Below are 14,991 nucleotides of genomic sequence, written 5' to 3'. Positions count from 1 at the left end.
GCTACTGCCTGGGATTTAGCTAAGCAGGGGAAACATTGCACTCTTGGATGACTCGGGTTCGTAAATAATTCTCAGCCGTTAGCTTCGTCCACGACTGCCTCATGTGAAGTATAATCCTGACGCAGTGTTTTAACTTTTAATAACATCAATATGGCTTTTGAAACATTTGGCCCTTATCTTTCATCAGCGAGGAAGAATCCTTTAAAAAAAAGTAATATTTAACTGTAGCAGTTAGAGATCCATACAGCTATGGGAGCCTCCATCCTACTAAACTACACTGTAGCAGTTACAGATCCATACAGCTATAGCGGCCTCCATCCTACTAAACTACACTGTAGCAGTTACAGATCCATACAGCTATGGAGCCTCCATGTGACCAAACTACACTTCCCCAGTTAAGGTTAGACACAGGTGTTCATAACATGCTAGATAGCTAATTAGCACAGTTGGTCGTCTCTTGTCTTCCGTCTGTTATCTGGAGATCTGGCTGTGTGGGAACACTAACCATAAGCCCTATCAAGGTGTGTCTCCTTTTTTAAACTTTTAATATATGTTTTATTTCTCGCTAATATGAAAGATAAGGTCCTTATGGTTCTAAAACCGTACATCTTTCCATCACCAAAAAGTACAGAATTACTGTGGATCACCCTGTAAATTATTATGTTTTTCATCTAACGTTAGTCTCTGACTCTTGAAACTACCTTTCCCACAAACCCTTTGGGCAAAGTGCTAAATTCCATCATCGAACTGCGACGTTGCCCAGCGCAACGTTTACCGATCCGAGGCGACTGATATGTAAACGTCAAGCTAGTCCTTCATATTTTCAAACAACGGGGCAATCAAACTCAAGTCTTTACATTTAATTTAAAGGTAGTCAATGCCAAAGATAAGGTAAGATCTTGTTTGCCACTTTGGTCTTCTAATTTTGCATGTTTTTCTAAACTAACTTTAGCTAACTAACTAGCAGCAGAGGACCGTCCTTTTTAGCAAACCATTTAACCACAGTTAAAAGGGTTTTAGCTAGTTACCAGTATATTTTATATAATGTTACGCTTGCGAATGTTAGCTAGCTACCCAGCTATTAACAACATTGTTTTGGGCGACAACAAACTATCAGAATGAACAAATAAGGTTACATCGTGACGTTTGTCTAGTAGTGACACGCTATGGGAGTTGGCCTCTGCGGAGGTTCAGAGTCGGGAGGACGGGACAGGAGGGGAGGAGGATGGCGGAGTTGATCCAGGGTCACTCAACGAGAGAACCGTGTTCTTCATTGGGAATAAAGCAGGGGTAAGCTGTAGCCATCTTTATGACTGTGTGTCTGGAGAAACTAGCTAACAGTCCTCCTAATAGTGAGATCCGGGTTCTCTAAATCTGGTCCTGGAGAGCTACTGGGTGTGAAGGCTTTTGTTCCAGCACAGCAGTAACCTACAAATCAATTTTATGTGTCACATACACATGTTTAGCAGATGTTAATGCGAGTGTAGCGAAATGCTTGTGCTTCTAGTTCCAACAGTGCAGGAATACCTAACAATTCCCCAACATCAACCTAATACACACAAATCTAAAGGGGTGAATGAGAATATGTACATGTAAGTATATGAAAGAGCGATGGCTGAGCGGCATAGGCAAGGTCCAATAGATGGTATGAATTACAGTATTTGCATGTGATATGAGTAATGTACGATATGTAAACATTTTGAGGTGGCAATATTTACAGTGCATTGTATAAAGTAACTAGTGATCCATTTCTTAAAGTGGCCAGTGAGTGGGTTTCAATGTAGGCAGCAGCCTCTCTGAGTTAGTGATTGCTGTTTAGTAGTCTGATGGCCTTGAGATAGGCCTGGCGTCGATGCACCCGTACTGACCTCGCCTTCTGGATGGTAGCTGTGTGAACAGGCAGTGGCTCTGGTGGTTGATATCCTTGATAATCATATTCCCCCCTCTTAGGGTAAAACTACAATTTTGCTCCGGTGCCTCGACAGGTGAGTTTATTCTCAGTACCACTGATGTATTTTTATAGTGAGATACTAGTATAGCTGTCTCTATTTCTGTGAATTATATGTTGTTCTCTTCTAGGGATGAACCTCCTAAACCAACTCTAGCGTTGGAGTACACCTTTGGTAGACGGGCGCGAGGACACAACACTGTATGACACCGCTTTCATTTGTACAATTCCAGGGAGCTGATAGTGTGTGATTATCAGTCTGACCTGTTGTTCTCCTCCTCCAGCCCAAAGACATAGCTCACCTGTGGGAGCTGGGAGGAGGTACCTCCCTGTCAGACCTGGTTCAGATCCCCATCACTGCTCAGAATGTTAGGTCAGTCCCAGTCCCACTACCTAAACTGCTTCTTAAATGAGTAGTTCATCACATGCCCTCTTCTCTAATGCCACTCTGCAGAGACATTGTGCTGATGAAAGTAAAGAGGTTTGTGTGTGATTTATCAGGTCTCTGTCTGTGGTGCTGGTTCTGGACCTGTCCAAGCCCAATGCTCTATGGGGAACCATGGAGAGGCTGCTTCAGACAACACGGACCCAGGTGGAGAAAGCTTGCTCCAAGCCACAAAGGACACTAGAGTCCAAAGCTGGGTCCAAGCAGCAGGCCCAGAACAGACCCCTAATGGTCCTCCCTAAAGACCACCCGGTAAGACAACAACTTTTTATAGTAGTTATGATTTTTTTAAAGCGCAGCATTATTAATGTAAAAGGAGTCTTTGCTACATAGGATATTAACTCTGAGTCTCCCAACAGGACAGAGAGCTGATCAACCCCTTCCCTGTTCCACTGGTGATTATTGGCAGCAAGTTTGATATATTTCAGGTGAGATATGTTTTCTACTCATCTGAGAGGTATTGATATAAAAAAGTACACTACCGGTCAAAAGTTTTAGAACACCTACTCATTCTAGGGTTTTTCTTTATTTTCACTATTTTCTACATTGTAGAATAATAGTGAAGACATCAAAACTATGATATAACACATATGGAATCATGTAGTAACCAAAAAAAGTGTTAAGCAAATCATATTTTTTGTATTTGAGATTCTTCAAATAGCAACCCTTTGCCTTTTTTTGAATTTATTTTTAAATGTTTTTAACTAGGCAAGTCAGTTAAGAACAAATTCTTATTTTCAATGACGGCCTAGGAACAGTGGGTTAACTGCCTTGTTCAGGGGCAGAACGACAGATTTTTATCTTGTCATCTCAGGGATTCAATCTTGCAACCTTTCGGTTACTAGTCCAACGCTCTAACTACTAGGCTACCTGCCTTGATGACAGCATTGCACACTCTTTGCATTCTCTCAACCAGCTTCATGAGGTAGTCACCTGGAATGCATTTAAATTAACAGGTGTGCCATCTTAAAAGTTAATTTGTAGAATTTATTTCCTTATTAATGCATTTGAGCCAATCAGTTGTGTTGTGACAAGGTAGGGGGGTATAGAGAAGATAGCCTTATTTGGTAAAAGACCAAGTACATATTATGGCAAGAACAGCTCAAATACGCAAAGAAAATGAAAGTCCATCATTGCTTTAAGACATGAAGGTCAGTCAATACAGAAAATGTGCAGTTGCAAAAACCATCAAGCGCTATGATGAAACTGTCTCTCATGAGGACCACCACAGGAATGGAAGACACGGTTACCTCTGCTGCAGAGGATAAGTTCATTAGAGTTACCAGCCTCAGAAATTGCAGCCCAAATAAATACTTCACAGAGTTCAAGTAAGACGCATCTCAACATCAACTGTTCAGAGGAGACTGTGTGAATCAGGCCTTCATGGTCGAATTTCTACAAAGAAACCACTACTAAAGGACACCAATAATAAGAAGAGACTTGCTTGGGCCAAGAAACACGAGCAATGGACATTAGACGGTGGAAATGTGTCCTTTGGTCTGGAGTCTTTGTGAGACCCGGTGTGGAGGAACGGATGATCTCTGCATATTTCCCACCGTAAAGCATGGAGGAGGAGGTGTGATGGTGTGGGGGTGCTTTGCTGGTGACCTATGTGATTTATTTAGAATTCAAGGCACACTTAACCAGCATGGCTACCACAGCATTCTCCAGTGATACGCCATCCCATCTGGTTTTGGCTTAGTAGGACTATCATTTGTTTTTCAACAGGACAATGACCCAACACACCTCCAGGCAGTGTAAGAGCTATTTTACCAAGAAGGGGAGTGATGGAGTGCAGCTGGGATGAGTTGAACCGCAGAGTGAAAGAAAAGCAGCCAACAAGTGCTCAGCATATGTGGAAACTCCTTCAAGACTGTTGGAAAAGCATTCCAGGTGAAGCTGGTTGAGGGAATGCCAAGACTGTGCAAAGCTGTCATCAAGGCAAAGGTTGGCTATTTGAAGAATCTATAAAATATATTTTGATTTGTTTAACACTTTTTATGTTACTACATGATTCCATATGTGTTATTTCATAGTTTTGATGTCTTCAGTGTTATTCTACAATGTAGAAAATAGTAAAAAATTAAAGAAAAACCGTTGAATGAGTAGGTGTGTCCAAACTTTTGACCGGTAGTGTATATTCACCCTGAAGAATGTAGTTGTTGGATTTGTTTACAATTGTTGGCTATTTCTGTTGATTTATGGTTTTGTGGAAAAGTTAGTGTATTTGACGGATAAATACATTTTCTTTGTAGGACTTTGACTCGGAGAAGAGGAAAGTGATCTGCAAGACCCTTCGGTTTATTTCTCATTACTACGCAGCTTCTTTAATTGTAAGAACCGTAGTCCTAATAGTCATAAACACAGTTGCCAATGTGCCTATGAATATCAGTATTTCACTTTAGGCTATATCAAACAAGTATCTCAAGTGCTATGTATGAGTGATGGTATCGTTTCATTACACAAGATGTTCTATTATTTCTGCCTCACCATCTGTCCATCCTTTCACCTGTCTGTTCTCTCTCCCTCACCATTGTTCCATTCTTTCACCTGTCTGTTCTCTCTCCCTCACCATTGTTCCATCCTTTCACCTGTCTGTTCTCTCTCCCTCACCATTGTTCCATCCTTTCACCTGTCTGTTCTCTCTCCCTCACCATTGTTCCATCCTTTCACCTGTCTGTTCTCTCTCCCTCACCATTGTTCCATCCTTTCACCTGTCTGTTATCTACACCATCTGTCCATCCTTTCACCTGTAGTTTACCAGCAGCAAGTCTGAGAGCTTGATGTCCAAAACTAAGAGCTTATTCACACAACTAGGATTCGGGACAGAGAAGGGGTGAGAGCTGTTGTACCCTCCATCTGTCTATGCCACAGTTTGTCATCATTTTAGAGGACTAGACTTCAGCTCAGTATAATTAATGTCCACTGTCATTCAACATTAACACAGATGTACATGTTTCCTCCTATACTGACAGGAAATATATGTCCTCTGACCTCAGTAAGCCTCTAATCATTCCTGCTGGGATGGACTCTCTCAGCCAGATAGGTGAGTTGTGTTTAGCACCCCCTTATGGTAACAATCATTATGGCAGTGTTAAAGTGCCCTACTGTTTATCATACTGATAGTGTGTGTGTTATTGTAACATGACACAGTTGATGTCACTACTCTCCAGGTTCTCCCCCAACCACAGATGTGGACATTGGGACTCTTCATGCTAAAAACCCTCTAGATCTGTGGAAGAAAGTGTTTGAGGTCGTTTTCCCTCCTGAGGTAATTCCTGCATACGGACAAATACCCTCTCATTCACACACACAGGTTAATATATATATGTGTGTGTGTGTGATACTGATCCATTACTCGTGTCGTTCACCAGAACACCAGTGACCACCACAGAGAGCTGAAGGACCCAGCAAAGGACCCCCAGTATAGTGAGCCCCAGATTGACTCCATGAGGGCCCAGAAAGACACGGTATGAACCCTGTCTTAACTCCAATGTTTCTGATCTGATTGGTCAAAAAGCAAAAGTGGAAAAAAAATCTGAATTGGGCTGCCTGTGTAAACGCAACCCTAGGGTTAGAAGCGTTGGCTACAGCACACACTGTATGGGTCCATGGAGACTGTCAAGATGATCATGTTCTTCTAATCTAGCTCAAACATCTCTACTTGTCTTCTAGTAAGCCCAGTTACACTGCTTGTCTTCTAGTAAGCCCAGTTACACTGCTTCTCTTCTAGTAAGCCCAGTTACACTGCTTGTCTTCTAGTAAGCCCAGTTACACTGCTTGTCTTCTAGTAAGCCCAGTTACACTGCTTGTCTTCTAGTAAGCCCAGTTACACTGCTTGTCTTCTAGTAAGCCCAGTTACACTGCTTGTCTTCTAGTAAGCCCAGTTACACTGCTTGTCTTCTAGTAAGCCCAGTTACACTGCTTGTCTTCTAGTAAGCCCAGTTACACCGCTTGTCTTCTAGTAAGCCCAGTTACACCGCTTGTCTTCTAGTAAGCCCAGTTACACCGCTTGTCTTTCAGTAAGCCCAGTTACACTGCTTGTCTTCTAGTAAGCCCAGTTACACTGCTTGTCTTCTAGTAAGCCCAGTTACACTGCTTGTCTTCTAGTAAGCCCAGTTACACTGCTTGTCTTTCAGTAAGCCCAGTTACACTGCTTGTCTTCTAGTAAGCCCAGTTACACTGCTTGTCTTCTAGTAAGCCCAGTTACACTGCTTGTCTTCTAGTAAGCCCAGTTACACTGCTTGTCTTCTAGTAAGCCCAGTTACACTGCTTGTCTTCTAGTAAGCCCAGTTACACTGCTTGTCTTCTAGTAAGCCCAGTTACACCGCTTGTCTTCTAGTAAGCCCAGTTACACCGCTTGTCTTCTAGTAAGCCCAGTTACACCGCTTGTCTTTCAGTAAGCCCAGTTACACTGCTTGTCTTCTAGTAAGCCCAGTTACACTGCTTGTCTTCTAGTAAGCCCAGTTACACTGCTTGTCTTCTAGTAAGCCCAGTTACACTGCTTGTCTTCTAGTAAGCCCAGTTACACTGCTTGTCTTCTAGTAAGCCCAGTTACACTGCTTGTCTTCTAGTAAGCCCAGTTACACTGCTTGTCTTCTAGTAAGCCCAGTTACACTGCTTGTCTTCTAGTAAGCCCAGTTACACTGCTTGTCTTTCAGTAAGCCCAGTTACACTGCTTGTCTTCTAGTAAGCCCAGTTACACTGCTTGTCTTCTAGTAAGCCCAGTTACACTGCTTGTCTTCTAGTAAGCCCAGTTACACTGCTTGTCTTCTAGTGAGCCCAGTTACACTGCTTGTCTTCTAGTAAGCCCAGTTACACTGCTTGTCTTCTAGTAAGCCCAGTTACACCGCTTGTCTTCTAGTAAGCCCAGTTACACCGCTTGTCTTCTAGTAAGCCCAGTTACACCGCTTGTCTTTCAGTAAGCCCAGTTACACTGCTTGTCTTCTAGTAAGCCCAGTTACACTGCTTGTCTTCTAGTAAGCCCAGTTACACTGCTTGTCTTCTAGTAAGCCCAGTTACACTGCTTGTCTTCTAGTAAGCCCAGTTACACTGCTTGTCTTCTAGTAAGCCCAGTTACACTGCTTGTCTTCTAGTAAGCCCAGTTACACTGCTTGTCTTTCAGTAAGCCCAGTTACACTGCTTGTCTTCTAGTAAGCCCAGTTACACTGCTTGTCTTCTAGTAAGCCCAGTTACACTGCTTGTCTTCTAGTAAGCCCAGTTACACTGCTTGTCTTCTTGTAAGCCCAGTTATACTGCTTGTCTTCTAGTATGCCCAGTTACACTGCTTGTCTTCTAGTAAGCCCAGTTACACTGCTTGTCTTCTAGTAAGCCCAGTTACACTGCTTGTCTTCTTGTAAGCCCAGTTACACTGCTTGTCTTCTTGTAAGCCCAGTTACACTGCTTGTCTTCTAGTAAGCCCAGTTACACCGCTTGTCTTTCAGTAAGCCCAGTTACACCGCTTGTCTTCTAGTAAGCCCAGTTACACCGCTTGTCTTTCAGTAAGCCCAGTTACACCGCTTGTCTTTCAGTAAGCCCAGTTACACTGCTTGTCTTTCAGTAAGCCCAGTTACACTGCTTGTCTAGTAAGCCCAGTTACACTGCCTGTCTTCTAGTAAGCCCAGTTACACCGCTTGTCTTTTAGTAAGCCCAGTTACACTGCTTGTCTTCTAGTAAGCCCAGTTACACTGCTTGTCTTCTAGTAAGCCCAGTTACACCGCTTGTCTTTCAGTAAGCCCAGTTACACTGCTTGTCTTCTAGTAAGCCCAGTTACACTGCTTGTCTTCTAGTAAGCCCAGTTACACTGCTTGTCTTCTAGTAAGCCCAGTTACACTGCTTGTCTTCTAGTAAGCCCAGTTACACTGCTTGTCTTCTAGTAAGCCCAGTTACACTGCTTGTCTTCTAGTAAGCCCAGTTACACTGCTTGTCTTCTAGTAAGCCCAGTTACACTGCTTGTCTTCTTGTAAGCCCAGTTACACTGCTTGTCTTTCAGTAAGCCCAGTTACACTGCTTGTCTTCTAGTGAGCCCAGTTACACCGCTTGTCTTTCAGTAAGCCCAGTTACACTGCTTGTCTTCTAGTAAGCCCAGTTACACTGCTTGTCTTTCAGTAAGCCCAGTTACACTGCTTGTCTTCTAGTAAGCCCAGTTACACCGCTTGTCTTCTAGTAAGCCCAGTTACACTGCTTGTCTTCTAGTAAGCCCAGTTACACTGCTTGTCTTTCAGTAAGCCCAGTTACACTGCTTGTCTTCTAGTAAGCCCAGTTACACCGCTTGTCTTTCAGTAAGCCCAGTTACACCGCTTGTCTTTCAGTAAGCCCAGTTACACTGCTTGTCTTCTAGTAAGCCCAGTTACACTGCTTGTCTTCTAGTAATCCCAGTTACACCGCTTGTCTTTCAGTAAGCCCAGTTACACTGCTTGTCTTCTAGTAAGCCCAGTTACACCGCTTGTCTTCTAGTAAGCCCAGTTACACCGCTTGTCTTCTAGTAAGCCCAGTTACACTGCTTGTCTTCTAGTAAGCCCAGTTACACTGCTTGTCTTTCAGTAAGCCCAGTTACACTGCTTGTCTTCTAGTAAGCCCAGTTACACTGCTTGTCTTCTAGTAAGCCCAGTTACACTGCTTGTCTTTCAGTAAGCCCAGTTACACTGCTTGTCTAGTAAGCCCAGTTACACTGCCTGTCTTCTAGTAATCCCAGTTACACCGCTTGTCTTTCAGTAAGCCCAGTTACACTGCTTGTCTTCTAGTAAGCCCAGTTACACTGCTTGTCTTCTAGTAAGCCCAGTTACACCGCTTGTCTTCTAGTAAGCCCAGTTACACTGCTTGTCTTCTAGTAAGCCCAGTTACACTGCTTGTCTTCTAGTAAGCCCAGTTACACTGCTTGTCTTTCAGTAAGCCCAGTTACACTGCTTGTCTTCTAGTAAGCCCAGTTACACTGCTTGTCTTCTAGTAAGCCCAGTTACACTGCTTGTCTTTCAGTAAGCCCAGTTACACTGCTTGTCTTTCAGTAAGCCCAGTTACACTGCCTGTCTTCTAGTAATCCCAGTTACACCGCTTGTCTTTCAGTAAGCCCAGTTACACTGCTTGTCTTCTAGTAAGCCCAGTTACACTGCTTGTCTTCTAGTAAGCCCAGTTACACCGCTTGTCTTCTAGTAAGCCCAGTTACACTGCTTGTCTTCTAGTAAGCCCAGTTACACTGCTTGTCTTCTAGTAAGCCCAGTTACACCGCTTGTCTTTCAGTAAGCCCAGTTACACTGCTTGTCTTTCAGTAAGCCCAGTTACACTGCTTGTCTTCTAGTAAGCCCAGTTACACTGCTTGTCTTCTAGTAAGCCCAGTTACACTGCTTGTCTTTCAGTAAGCCCAGTTACACTGCTTGTCTAGTAAGCCCAGTTACACTGCCTGTCTTCTAGTAATCCCAGTTACACTGCTTGTCTTCTAGTAAGCCCAGTTACACTGCTTGTCTTCTAGTAAGCCCAGTTACACTGCTTGTCTTCTAGTAAGCCCAGTTACACTGCTTGTCTAGTAAGCCCAGTTACACTGCCTGTCTTCTAGTAAGCCCAGTTACACTGCTTGTCTTCTAGTAAGCCCAGTTACACTGCTTGTCTTCTAGTAAGCCCAGTTACACTGCTTGTCTTCTAGTAAGCCCAGTTACACTGCTTGTCTAGTAAGCCCAGTTACACTGCCTGTCTTCTAGTAATCCCAGTTACACTGCTTGTCTTCTAGTAAGCCCAGTTACACTGCTTGTCTTCTAGTAAGCCCAGTTACACTGCTTGTCTTCTAGTAAGCACAGTTGCACTGCATTGCCCTGTAATAACCCTGAACTAAAGTAACCTCAGGTGTGTATCTGGCTGTAAGAGTCCAGATGATGTTTTATTGTCACTGAATCAGATAGCACTTCCATTGGACAGGGATCATGTTATGGAAGGAGTCAGCCAATAGGAGTTGAGAGGCTGGGGTACTGAATCCATGCCAGTATACAGAATGTGGATACTAAAGACTCAAACATGTACCTTGATAGATGAGTCTAGAAACCCAGACAGAGCCAATAGGTGGAACTTGCTTCAGATGCAACCTTTATAGATGGGTTTTTATTTACATTTACATTTAAGTCATTTAGCAGACGCTCTTATCCAGAGCGACTTACAAATTGGTGCATTCACCTTATGATATCCAGTGGAACAACCACTTTACAATAGTGCATCTAACTCTTTTAAGGGGGGGGGGGGGTTAGAAGGATTACTTTATCCTATCCTAGGTATTCCTTAAAGAGGTGGGGTTTCAGGTGTCTCCGGAAGGTGGTGATTGACTCCGCTGACCTGGCATCGTGAGGGAGTTTGTTCCACCATTGGGGTGCCAGAGCAGCGAACAGTTTTGACTGGGCTGAGCGGGAACTGTACTTCCTCAGAGGTAGGGAGGCGAGCAGGCCAGAGGTGGATGAACGCAGTGCCCTTGTTTGGGTGTAGGGCCTGATCAGAGCCTGAAGGTACGGAGGTGCCGTTCCCCTCATAGCTCCGTAGGCAAGCACCATGGTCTTGTAGCGGATCCGAGCTTCAACTGGAAGCCAGTGGAGAGAGCGGAGGAGCGGGGTATGAGGTCAGAATTCAGTTCCGGGTCACACTGAGTTCATATGTTTTTACCAGCAATACTGATTGACTCTCTGTCATATACAGCATGTCAGATGTATCACCTAACTGAATCAGTCAGCTGAACCCTGAGCTCAGCATCCAGAACAGCTTTCTGTTATACTGCTTACGTTGTTTGACAGTCGTCTTGCATGGTATCCTGACATGGTTTTAACACTATAGGATTCTATAGGATAGATAAACCATGTAGAATGAACCCAGAACACTCATGATAACATTGTGCCTTCTGTCTTTTCTACAGGAACTGGATCAGTACAAGAGAAACGCGTCCAAATCTTGGAAAGGCCTGGAACTGGAGACCTAATTTAATGGACTCATCAGCTCTCTCATCCAATGAGATCGAAATAACAGAATGTTCTAAGGCACCGACAGACTTCAGCCATGGCAGATACCTATCCAGTCTTTTAATAAACTGTACAGACTTCAGCCATGGCACATACCTATCCAGTCTTTTAATAAACTGTACAGACTTCAGCCATGGCACATACCTATCCAGTCTTTTAATAAACTGTACAGACTTCAGCCATGGCAGATACCTATCCAGTCTTTTAATAAACTGTACAGACTTCAGCCATGGCAGATACCTATCCAGTCTTTTAATAAACTGTACAGACTTCAGCCATGGCAGATACCTATCCAGTCTTTTAATAAACCCAACAGACTTCAGCCATGGCAGATACCTATCCAGTCTTTTAATAAACTGTACAGACTTCAGCCATGGCAGATACCTATCCAGTCTTTTAATAAACTGTACAGACTTCATTATCATATACTGTAGAACATTTCATATTGATTGTTTTGGCTTCATACAGTTGAAGTCGGAAGTTTACATACATCTTAGCCAAATACATTTAAACTCAGTTTTTCACAATTCCTGACGTTTAATTATAGTAAAAAATCCCTGTCTTAGGTCAGTTAGGATCACCACTTTATTTTAAGAATGTGAAATGTCAGAATAATAGTTGAGAGAATGATTTATTTCAACTTTTATTTCTTTCATCACATTCCCAGTGAGTCAGAAGTTTACATACACTCAATTAGGATTTGGTAGCATTGCCTTTAAATTGTTTAACTTGGGTCAAATGTTTCGGGTATCCTTCCACAAGCTTCCCACAATAAGTTAGGGGAATTTTGGTCTATTCCTCCTGACAGAGCTGGTGTAACTGAGTTAGCTTTGTAGGCCTCCTTGCTTGCACTCGCTTTTTCAGTTCTGCCGACAGATTTTCTATAGGATTGAGGTCAGGGCTTTGTGATGGCCACTCCAATACCTTGACTTTGTTGTCCTTAAGCCATTTTGCCACAACTTTGGAAGTATGCTTGGGGTCATTGTCCATTTGGAAGACCCATTTGCGACCAAGCTTTAACTTCCTGACTGATGTCTTGAGATGTTGCTTCAATATATCCACATAGTTGTCCTACCTCATGATGCCATCTATTTTGTGAAGTGCACCAGTCCCTCCTGCAACAAAGCACTCCCACAACATGATGCTGCCACCCCCGTGCTTCATGGTTGGGATGGTGTTCTTTGGCTTGCAAGCCTCCCCCTTTTTTCTCCAAACATAATGAATGTCATTATGGCCAAACAGTTCTATTTTTGTTTCATCAGACCAGAGGACATTTCTCCAAAAAGTACGATCTTTGTCCCCATGTGCAGTTGCAAACCGTAGTCTAGCTTTTTTATGGCGGTTTTGGAGCAGTGGCTTCTTCCTTGCTGAGTGGCCTTTCAGGTTATGTCGATATCGGACTCGTTTTACTGTGGATATAGATACTTTTGTACCTGTTTCCTCCAGCATCTTCACAAGGTCCTTTGTTGTTGTTCTGGGATTGATTTGCACTTTTCGCACCAAAGTATGTTCATCTCTAGGAGACAGAACGTGTCTCCTTCCTGATCGGTATGACGGCTGCATGGTCCCATGTTGTTTATACTTGCGTACTATTGTTTGTGCAGATGAACGTGGTACCTTCAGGCGTTTACTCCCAAGGATGAACCAGACTTGTGGAGGTCTACAATTTATATTCTGAGGTCTTGGCTGATTTATTTTGAGTTTCCCATGATGTCAAGCAAAGAGGCACTGAGTTTGAAGGTAGGAATACATCCAAAATACATCCACAGGTACACCTCCAATTGACTCAAATGATGTCAATTAGCCTATCAGTAGCTTCTAAAGCCATGACATAATTTTTGGGAATTTTTCAAACTGTTTAAAGGCACAGTCAACTTAGTGTATGTACATTTTTGACCTACTGGAATTGTGATACAGTGAATTGTAACATTAGAAGTTAAATAATATGTCTGTAAACAATTGTTGGGAAAATGACTTGTGTCATGCACAAAGTAGATGTCCTAACTGACTTGCCAAAACTATAGTTTGTTGACAAGAATTTTGTGGAGTGATTGAAAACTCCAACCTAAGTGTATGTAAACTTCAGACTTCAACTGTACATAGATGTTCCTATTCATACATACTACTGTTACAAGTAGGCTATTTTGAAAAAGATTGTTTACTTGACTTTTTTACAACAAGAAAGAAAAACAAATGATTTATTTTTATAAGGAGATCCCAACAGATTGCAACATACTGGCATGTCACTTTCTGCGAGTGGAAATACATTAGATATACAACAATATACCTTTAAGTAATAACAGCATTACAGTAGTATTACTTCTTTATACTGTCAGAATCATTTACTAGATTTGTTGCCATACTTCCAGTAGAGACGTCACATTTACAGTGCATTCCGAAAGTATTCAGACCTCTTGACTTTTTCCACATTGTGGTACGTTACAGCCTTATTCTAAAATGGATTAAATATAGTTTATGTCTCATCAATCTATACACAATACCCCATAATAAAGCAACAACTGTTTTTTAGATTTTTTCCCAAATGTATTAATATTTCTAAACATAAATACCTTATTGACATAAGTATTCAGCCCCTTTGCTATTGGAGTTGAAATTGAGCTCAGGTGTTTCCTTTGATTATCTTTGAGATGTTTCTACAACTTGGTTAGAGTCCACCTTTGGTAAATTCAATTGATTGGACATTATTTGGAAAGGTACACACCTGTCTATATAAGGTCCCACAGTTGAGAGTGCATGTCAGTAAAAACCAAGCCATGAGGTCAAAGGAATTGTCCGTAGAGCTCGGAGACAGTATTGCGTCAAGGCACAGATCTGGGGAAGGATACCAAAACATGTCTGCAGCATTGAAGGTCCCCAAGAACACAATGGCTGCCTTCATTCTTAATTGGAAGAAGTTTGGAACCACCAAGACTCTTCCTAGAGCTGGCTGCCCAGCCAAACTGAGCGATCAGGGGAGAAGTGCCTTGGTCAGGTAGGTGACCAAGAACCTGATTGTCCCTCTGACAGAGCTCCAGAGTTCCTCTGTGGAGATGGAAGAACCAACAATCTCTGCAGCACTCCACCAATCAGGCCTTTATGGTAGAGTGACCAGACAGAAGCCACTCCTCAGTAAAAGGCACATGACAGCCCGCTTGGAGTTTGCCAAAAGGCACCTAAAGATTCAGACCATGAGAAACAAGATTCTCTGGTCTGATGAAACCAAGATTGAACTCTTTGGCCTGAATGCCAAGCGTCACATCTGGAGGAAACTTAGCACCAACCCTACGATGAAGCATGGTGGTGGCAGCATCATGCGGTGGGGATGTTTTTCAGCGTCAGGGACTGGGAGACTAGTCAGGATCAAGGCAAAGATGAACTGAGCAAATTACAGAGAGATCCTTGATTAAAACCTGCTCCAGAGTGCTCAGGACCTCAGACTGGGGCGAAGGTTCACCTTCCAACAGGATAACGACCCTAAGTACACAGTCAAGACAACGCAGGAGTAGCTGGCACCTGCAGAGAAGAGGATCTGCAGAGCAGAATGGGAGAAACTCCCCAAATACAGGTGTGCCAAGCTTGTAGCATCATACCCAAGACTCAATGCTGTAATCGCT

The 14,991-nt window shown here is 43.0% G+C and overlaps 1 protein-coding gene across 2 annotated transcripts; it reads left to right on the top strand.

Moving 5' to 3' along the window:
• The first annotated feature begins 742 nt into the window (after nucleotides 1-742).
• Nucleotides 743-13,908, top strand: dync2li1 (dynein, cytoplasmic 2, light intermediate chain 1). 2 transcript variants are annotated; one of them, XM_055935141.1, is made up of 13 exons: nucleotides 743-891; nucleotides 1,158-1,290; nucleotides 1,951-1,985; nucleotides 2,080-2,149; nucleotides 2,233-2,321; nucleotides 2,450-2,645; nucleotides 2,753-2,821; nucleotides 4,649-4,726; nucleotides 5,150-5,229; nucleotides 5,369-5,439; nucleotides 5,567-5,664; nucleotides 5,768-5,863; nucleotides 11,275-13,908. In XM_055935141.1, the coding sequence occupies exons 1-13, from the start codon at nucleotides 878-880 to the stop codon at nucleotides 11,335-11,337; spliced, it is 1,092 nt and encodes a 363-aa protein (XP_055791116.1). In that variant the 5' UTR covers nucleotides 743-877; the 3' UTR covers nucleotides 11,338-13,908. The 2 variants fall into 2 exon arrangements, with proteins under 2 accessions (XP_055791116.1, XP_055791111.1); XM_055935136.1 differs by having other exon boundaries at nucleotides 1,155-1,290.
• The last annotated feature ends 1,083 nt before the right edge of the window (nucleotides 13,909-14,991 follow it).

This window comes from Salvelinus fontinalis, chromosome 1, assembly GCF_029448725.1.
Source record: "Salvelinus fontinalis isolate EN_2023a chromosome 1, ASM2944872v1, whole genome shotgun sequence".
Lineage (NCBI taxonomy): Eukaryota > Metazoa > Chordata > Actinopteri > Salmoniformes > Salmonidae > Salvelinus > Salvelinus fontinalis.
The sequence above is the reverse complement of the archived record's forward strand: the minus strand, read 5'-3'. Positions and strand labels throughout refer to the sequence as shown.